Here is an 8,450-nt window from a genome sequence, read left to right on the forward strand (position 1 = left end):
CCGAATGGAACATACTGGAAGTCGTACTGACCATTTTGGGTAACGAATGAAGTGTACTTCTGTGACTGTTCCTCGACAGGCACGTGAAAATACCCGTTCGACAGATCCAATGTGGTAAATACCCTTGCTCCTTCTAACTTTTCGATAACACAATCCATTTGCACCATTGGAAAGTTATCTCTTACTATTTTTTCATTTAACTTTCGATAATCACAACATAGTCGTTTCTTCCTATTCTTCTTTTCGACCAAAACTACAGGAGATGGTTTTATGTTATTCAAGTTTATTCAAAACCATTGGTTCGCTCTGTTTTGTCGAGTCTAGGCATCAGCGTGCAGACGGGCTGTGGGCTTGGACAAGAAGTCAGAGTATCCCTGGTAGGGAGTGGAGCCCAGAGGCATCTCCTTCCACAAGTCTGGAGTGAGGTAAGCGTAGGTCTTGGCAATGGCAGCGTAGGTGGCCTTTGCGAAGTTACCCAGGGTGCCGGTCGAGCCACGGGCCGAGGTGTAGCAATCCTCAATACCAGCCATGGTAAGGAGCTTCTTGGGGACGGGAGCCGAGACAATGCCAGTACCGCGGGGAGCGGGAATCAGACGCACTGAGACGGAGCCGCACTTTCCAGTAACCTTGCAGGGCACGGTGTGGGGCTTGCCGATCTTGTTGCCCCAGTAGCCACGACGCACGGGCACGACGGACAGCTTAGCGAGGATGATGGCGCCACGAATGGCGGTGGCAACTTCCTTGCTGCACTTGACGCCCAAGCCGATGTGACCGTTGTTGTCACCGATGGCAACGAAGGCCTTGAAGCGGGTACGCTGACCGGCACGGGTCTGCTTCTGCACAGGCATGATCTTCAGCACCTCATCGCGCAGAGCCGAGCCCAGGAAGAAGTCGATGATCTCGAACTCTTTGATGGGCAACGAGTACAGGTAGATCTCCTCCAGGGACTTGATCTTGCCTTCGCGCACCAGGCGACCAAGTTTGGTGACTGGAACCCACTCCTTGGAGTCCTCCTTGCCACCACGTCCACGGGCGCCGCGTCCACGGCCACGACCGCGTCCACCACGACCCCCACGAGAGCCAAAACCGCCACGGAATCCACCACGGGCTGGAGCTGCGTCCGCCATTATGTAGGTCTATCAAGTGTATTAGGGGTGAAAGACAAAAACGAAATGCATATTCTGACGTGCTATGCTTGATTATCTTCTCGTCTAACCATTCTTGAACTTGCTCGTCTACTATCTTTTGTTCACTGCTTGCTAAACGTCTGGGATGTTGATAGACTGGTAACTCATCCGTTAGCACTAACTTCATTCTTACCTGACTCGTAGCATTTCTTTTTGGATTATATTCCCTGATCATCCCTTTCACTTGACTTGCTTCTAACTGTGATAAGTGCGACACCACTATATCCATCTTATCTTCACTTTTCTCTGAACTTAACATACACAAACTTATAAACTCTTTCAATACCTCTGAGCAAGAAACTTGTTTCTTATTAACTTCATCATATGCCACATCACTCACTACTGGGACCTCAGATCGTCGCACAAATTCGGTTCCATCTTTGGTGACTTTCATGTCAATGTCTTTTAAAATTGTCCTGCCCAAAATAGCTTCAAAAGCTATGTCTTCATCTGACACAATATTGAATTCAACTTTCATATCGATTCCATCGATCTTCACAGGTATCATTACACTTCCAATAGTGATGATCTGAAACTGCCCTATTCCAGTCAGACATCTTTGGCAACCTGTCAGTTTACCAATTCCTAACTGAAGGAAAACTCTGCGGCTTAACAAGCATAAATCCGCTCCTGTGTCTACAAGACCTTTGAACATTACCTTCGTGTGTACCACATTCTTCAGCTCTAGCCCAGAGGACGTAAACATACCTGATGGTTTCGTTACCATATCCCCCTGCACTAAGTTTGCTCTTTCCTGCTTTGCCTGTCCTTCAACCCTGCAAGCTGCTGCTTTATGACCTGGTTGGTTGCATTTAAAACATTTGAAAACGTTCTTGGGACAGTCTTTCTTCATATGTGACGTATCTCCACACTTGTAACATTTCCTAACTAATTCTGAACCCTTTCCTTCATCTATTTGCTTACCAAAACTACGCGATTCATATTTGTTTGACGACTTCAATGGACCACACATCTTCTGATAAGCTTCAATCTGATTCTTCAACTGCCTCATGGTTCTGGCTTGATACAGCAATCCCTTATTGGTTCGACTATCCGGAATACCATTCACAAAGTACTCAATCAAACTTTCGTCTTCTAAATCAATGGGTTTCGCGATCTCCATCAGAGCATACAAGTATTCCTGCAACGTTTCGTTTTTCCTTTGTTGTCGCTTATTCAATCTCCGATGAATCTCTGCCGATGATACTTTAACCCCGAACTCTTCTGTCAATGCTTCCTTTAATCTACTCCAATCCCGAACATCCCGCTGACTGACTGACCTCCTAACAATTGCTTAGCGTAAATAATTATCTGCAGCTGATTCCACCCTAGAATATCAAACTGTACTCGCATACTTTTCAATTATTTTTGACGCTCTGTTTCTGTCTCTGTCGCTCTTTAACAATTGTCCAATAACACTCTTGACTTGGTTAATGCAATTTTGCGACCTCTGACCCGAAACTCCACCACACAGCACAATTGATTACAATTCTTACACAGTTTTTCTACACGTTTTAGTCACAATCCAATTTCCGGACGAGCCCCCAATTGTGTGGTCCCAGGGTTTCTGCACTGATATGGATTGAATCCCGAGACGGCGATTTAATAAGTTGTAGATGTGAACTTTTATTAAGTATTTAAATGGATTAAGATTATGATTAACAATGTATTTGTATGTGCGTATAACTTTGGATTATGTGGATCAATTGTCTCCTGTGTGTGAAGCTCGCGAAACTCTGGCACCGACTAACTCTCGCTCTCGCTGACTCCCGCTCTCTTGATCTCTACTCTTAACCCTAGAAACCTCCTGCTGTCGTGATGTCTCCCTCTCTCTGCTCAAAACGGGTGTTGTTCAGTACTGGCGGCCACTTCGAGTCTCTCTCTGCACCGTGGACTCTATCCCGATTCCTACATGTATGCGCCAGTCTCCTAGCCATTTTTAGATGAGATGAGCTATCATTTGCTTTTTGAATGCGCATAAATTCCTGCATCGTTTGTTGTATTGCTACCATTGAGATGTACATCCCCACAGGCAACGCAATAACTTTTCATGTATACATATTCCTGACAATTTGTGACAATGGACCCGTCCCATTTCGTTTGTGTGGTTCCTCAACGGTGATTCTACGGTGCAGTAGATATTGGAGCTTGGAGATTGGGTACTGTCAGGTGTCAGCTCTACCTTATTTATGGGGTAAGGTTGGGTGAGATGAACATCCCGGCAGGCAACGTAATAACTTTTCGTGTGTACATATTTCTGACATTTTGTGCATTGGACGGGTCCATTTCGTTTGTATGGTTCCTCAACGGTGATTCTACGGTGCAGTAGATATTGGAGCTTGTAGATTGGGTACTGTCAGGTGTCAACTCTACCATGAACATTGGTTGGGAAATTTTATTTATATTTATCATGTTCATAACCACTTCAACTTGTAGCGTGCAGGCGTGGGATTGCTGTCGTTTACCCATACTAGTATGCAGAGATTTCGTGTGCACCTCTAGCTATGCTCTGACTTAGCTCGCCGGATTGTCGGGGTGCGTTCTACTCTCTCCTATCACATACTGACACACACTCGTATAATGTTTTAGGTGCACATTTAAAAAAAAGAAACAAACATAAAACTAACACCAGAATCCAGGTTTACCCGGAGCAAGGAGCATAAATCTCTAATCATATAATCCGATTCTTGGGGGTTCCTTAACTTATAGTTAAATTCATTTTTTTGCTGAGTCTCGAAAGCTTAATATATTAATAAAGATTTGAGAAGAAATACTAAGACGAATAAAGATATAAGGATGACAATCATATATGGGTAATAGATTCTAAGGGGGTGAGAGATACCAATACATTATGGTTACGGAATTATAAAGGTGATATCAATAGAAAAATATGGGTAACACGCATATTACTTCTCAGCTCAGTGCATATATGTACTTGTTCTTATTTAAAAACTCACAGCGCTTTTGGTAGGCTAGTACCGCTTAATCCATCAGTGATTGTTGAGCTCAATCGTTAAGGAAAATAAAAGATATTTAATACTGCACTGCTTTGTAATGTCAAGAAAAATTAATGTTGTTCTCATACCCATTAGTTTCCAAAACCGTTATGTTGGCTGGGTTACATAACTAAATATAAAACTGTATACATCGTAAGACAAAAGAGAATAGTTTTGGCCTGGCATATGAAATTGATAGGAAAGAATGGGGCGATGTGTGACATCGACGAGTAATTCTGATCCTCTATTGACGTGGTCGGTAATAGCTACTCGTGTCAGCCAGGCCGAGTAGAATTGCGCCTCTGGAAGAATATCACAGTAATGCAATCAATCCGATTTCATGACTGAATGTCGCTGGCGCAGCTAAATCAGTTGGCGATGGGGTACATTAGCTCCTTAGATTGGCTTCACGTTTCCGATCTGATTCGACGTCGGTCTGCGGACTATACTTTCATTGAAGGCTCGATAAACGGATGGCGTCATTGATGGCGGAAAAGAGATCCGAGGAGCCTCTTGGTTTTCGCCGTGCATCCACAAGGTTGTTGAGTTTTTCGACGGCCAACACCAAGCTGCGGGGTTCGTTGATCGATGTTTCAAGAGGGTTTACTACTTGTGTTTTCGATCCGCCGGCAACCCAACTTTCGTAGACCACACCGTTTATGCACTCCTATGCAACTGATGATCGCACGAGCGGTACCGTGGTTACGGGCCGCCGTACAGTGGCGATTTAGACGAAAAGAGGTGGCAAAAGTCGAAGATTTTTTTTGCGCTTTGGATACAATCAATACACTTATCTAATAGAGAATTTTCCAGAGCTTTTAAAAATCAAACTTTCAAAAATTCGGACTTTTCGATTGGAAGATATGAGCAGTCAAAGTTGAAAATTGTTTCAGTGCGCAAAATTTTTGTTTTTATTTTTATTTAAATACTTCATCTTTCAGGTGGAAAAAAAAGTAAACTATGTAACGTATGATTCTGTTTTTGGTATCTTTTATTAGTTGTATTAATTCTTAGGAATTTAAAAATAAAAATAATAAATTAAAATTTTTATATATGGTCATTTACATAAGCAGTTGTTTGTATTTGAATTTATTTATTAAATTACATTTTTTAAAAGTTTTACCCAACCATCTAAAATTTAGGCTGCTTTTCCACTTTGACTGAACTTTTAAAAAAGCTTTACCCAAGTCTAAAATCCCTTTCTGTGCTTCGTAGCCGTTTGGCTTCTATACCGATTTAACTGTCACAACCTCGCACCTCGCAGGCTAGTATTTCTACCTCTACCTGTCTTTTTGACGAGGTTTTGCATGCAAGAATTAGATGTATGGAGTTATTTTTAAAACTTGCATGTACCAATCTGCGACAGGGAAAATCTTTTGACAACAGCACGCCAGCCAAAGAAATACAAAGGAATAAGAAAAAAATTATTAAAGAACAATTTTTAGACAAACTATTACTGAAAGTGGACTGCCCCAAAAAAGGATTTGAAAACACAAACGATGGAAACCTAGCACGGACATTCTTTGAGAAAAACGAAATAAGTGCAGATATACCTGGGCTGGATATTGAAATTATCAAAGGATTGGGTGTTTTTATACCCAATACTCAAAATGAGTATTGGGTATATTAGATTTGTGGTGAAAATGGATGTGTGTAACGTCCAGAAGGAATCGTTTCCGACCCCATAAAGTATATATAGTCTTGATCAGCATCAATAGCCGAGTCGATTGAGCCCTGTCTGTCTGTCCGTCCGTCCGTCTGTCCGTCTGTCCGTCCGTCCGTCTGTCCGTCCCCTTCAGCGCCTAGTGCTCAAAGACTATAAGAGCTAGAGCAACGATGTTTTGGATCTACACTTCTGTGATATGTCACTGCTACAAGAATATTTCAAAACTTTGCCCCGCCAACTTCCGCCCCCACAAAAGACGAAAGTCTGTGGCATCCACAATTTTAAAGATACGAGAAAACCAAAAACGCAGAATCGTAATGAATCGTAAGAATGACCATATCTTTTAGACTGCAGAATCTGAATTGGATCGTATAATTATTATAGCCAGAATCAAGAAAACAATTTCATTTTTTCTCACTCTGTCTCTCTCTAACACACAGGTTTCATGGTCGGTTTTGCCAATTGCAAAATATGAGTTCAAGGATCTCAGAACCCATAAGAGCTAGAACAACCAAATTTGGTGTCCACACTCCTAAGATATCGGACCTTGACCGTTTTGTGTCAAAATTTCGCCACACCCTCTTCCGCCCACACAAAGGACGAAAATCTGTTGCATCCACAATATCAAGGATACAAGAAAACTAAAAACGCAGAATCATAGATAATGACCATATCCATCAGATTCCTGAATCTGGATCAGATCGGATCATTTTTATAGCTAATAGGAACAAATCAATTTGCAGTGGCTACGCAGCGCCCGACGTCACGCTCAGACTGATTTTCCGTCTCTCTCGCACGCACTCTTTGTCGTGTCGTTTAATATTAGCGGCGTCTGCCGGAAGAGAGCCATACTGACTAAGTATCGGGTATAAATGTAGAGTTGCGGTGTCCACAGCAACTCACAACGTTCCCCCTCGTTTTAAATATTTTAAGCTGCAAAGAAAAAAAAAACCAAGTTTGGTGAATTTGCCTCGAAGACTGCTGAGCTGTTACTGGAAAAATATCCTGAAAAGAAGCTAACTCACACGCTTCATTCTGGAACATGGTCAAATTTGAATTGAACATCAGAGCCTACCAATTGGAGAGATGTTAGAAGAAGCCCAGGAAACGAGAAACAAAGATTACAAAAACAGGAATATGAATACGTGCAAGACATCACGAATTAAGGAAAACCAAGACCTTTTCAACATGTTGGAAACCTCTTCAGATCCAATTCAAATCAATTATTGTGCCGCTCGTGTATAATTTGCAAACATTTTGAGTGTACTTTATTTACTTTGCTTAAAGCTGCCAAGATGAGTTCAGATGACTCCAGCGATGGCCTGGAGGAGCTCAAAGACCTTATGGCCGTCTATGCAAAGAATGGAAACCGTAAACCTGCCGCCAGAGAGAACAAAAAGAAGGTAGCGGTCCCTGAGCCTTCATATGTGGAAGTACCTATGGAAAAGGTAATTATCGGCGATAAGCAGAAGTTTTTGTCGAACCTAGCCAAGTCCGTGGGGAAAAAGTGGAACCACAGCGATGACGAAGACGCTGCTGATGGTAAAAACGATGCGGAGCAGTCCTCAAGCAAAAGGAAGGCGGCCTGGACAGACTCGGACGACGACGATATACAGCTGGGTGATGTTAAGCGTCCCACGAAGCACACTGGACCTCTGACACACTTTTTTTGGACGTTGACTTGCAATGACTGCATCTTTCAAGAGGCGATGCAGTTACTGCACCGTCAAGTGGCCCGGGTGAAACCAGCTGAAGGCTGTTACGCGCGGATCCCAGGCAAAACGCAGCCCTCCTCCCGCCCAACCGACCGAGTGGCGCTGCCGCATGACGCACGGTGCGTAGCCGAACCGAACGCGAACATGAAAGAAAGATAGCTATTATACTAACATTCGAGCAAAATTAGCGCTAAACTTACTAAGAAACTAAGCATGCAATCAAAATACAAATACCACTACAATTACTAATTACTAGAAAGGTGTGTAAGGATTAGTAATTTAATAAGAGGAAGAGAATTAGTGGTGGATATAATATGGTAGAGGGAATTATAATCCGAGCATAAGACCCTAAACGGTTCATGCAAGGAATAATTCGATCTACAAAGTGGAAGGAACAACGGTATAAAATTTCTAGTCAGTCTAATAGGAATCGTGAAGTTTATGCGGCTCAACAGATCAGGGCTGTCTATGTCACCCCTGATCAAGTTGTGCATAAATATCACACCAAGCATTTTTCTACGGTTAACGAAGGATGGGAGGTTTACTAATAGTAGTCTACTAGAGTAAGATGGGAGTCTTACACCCGCATCCCAGTTAAGGCCCCGCAGAGCAAAGAGTAAAAAGTTTTTCTGTACTGATTCTATACGGTCCTGGTGTACTTTGTACTGAGGGCACCATACAAAGGAGCCGTATTCTAAGATCGGACGAACAAGCGAGGTATAGAGAGTCTTTGTTATATAGGGGTCGTCAAATTCCTTTGACCACCTCTTTCTAAACCCAAGCACGCCCATGGCCTTATTTACCATGGTAGAAATGTGTTCGGAAAACTTTAACTTGGGGTCTAATATAACACCCAGATCATCCACCAGGGTAATTCTCTCAAGAG

At 42.7% G+C, this 8,450-nt stretch overlaps 1 protein-coding gene across 1 annotated transcript; it reads right to left on the reverse strand.

Moving 5' to 3' along the window:
* Window positions 1-262: 262 nt before the first annotated feature.
* On the reverse strand, window positions 263-1,161 carry LOC117186553 (40S ribosomal protein S2-like). The gene has a single exon (XM_033387481.1). It carries the CDS (start codon window positions 1,125-1,127, stop codon window positions 321-323), a length of 807 nt encoding a protein of 268 aa, XP_033243372.1. The 5' UTR covers window positions 1,128-1,161; the 3' UTR covers window positions 263-320.
* Between the last annotated feature and the right edge of the window lie 7,289 nt (window positions 1,162-8,450).

This window comes from Drosophila miranda, chromosome XR (genome assembly GCF_003369915.1).
Source record: "Drosophila miranda strain MSH22 chromosome XR, D.miranda_PacBio2.1, whole genome shotgun sequence".
Classification (NCBI taxonomy): domain Eukaryota; kingdom Metazoa; phylum Arthropoda; class Insecta; order Diptera; family Drosophilidae; genus Drosophila; species Drosophila miranda.

Bases quoted from the DNA above. Each gene is read 5' to 3' on its own strand.
- LOC117186553 (XM_033387481.1), bottom strand. From the start codon at position 1,127: ATGGCGGACGCAGCTCCAGCCCGTGGTGGATTCCGTGGCGGTTTTGGC.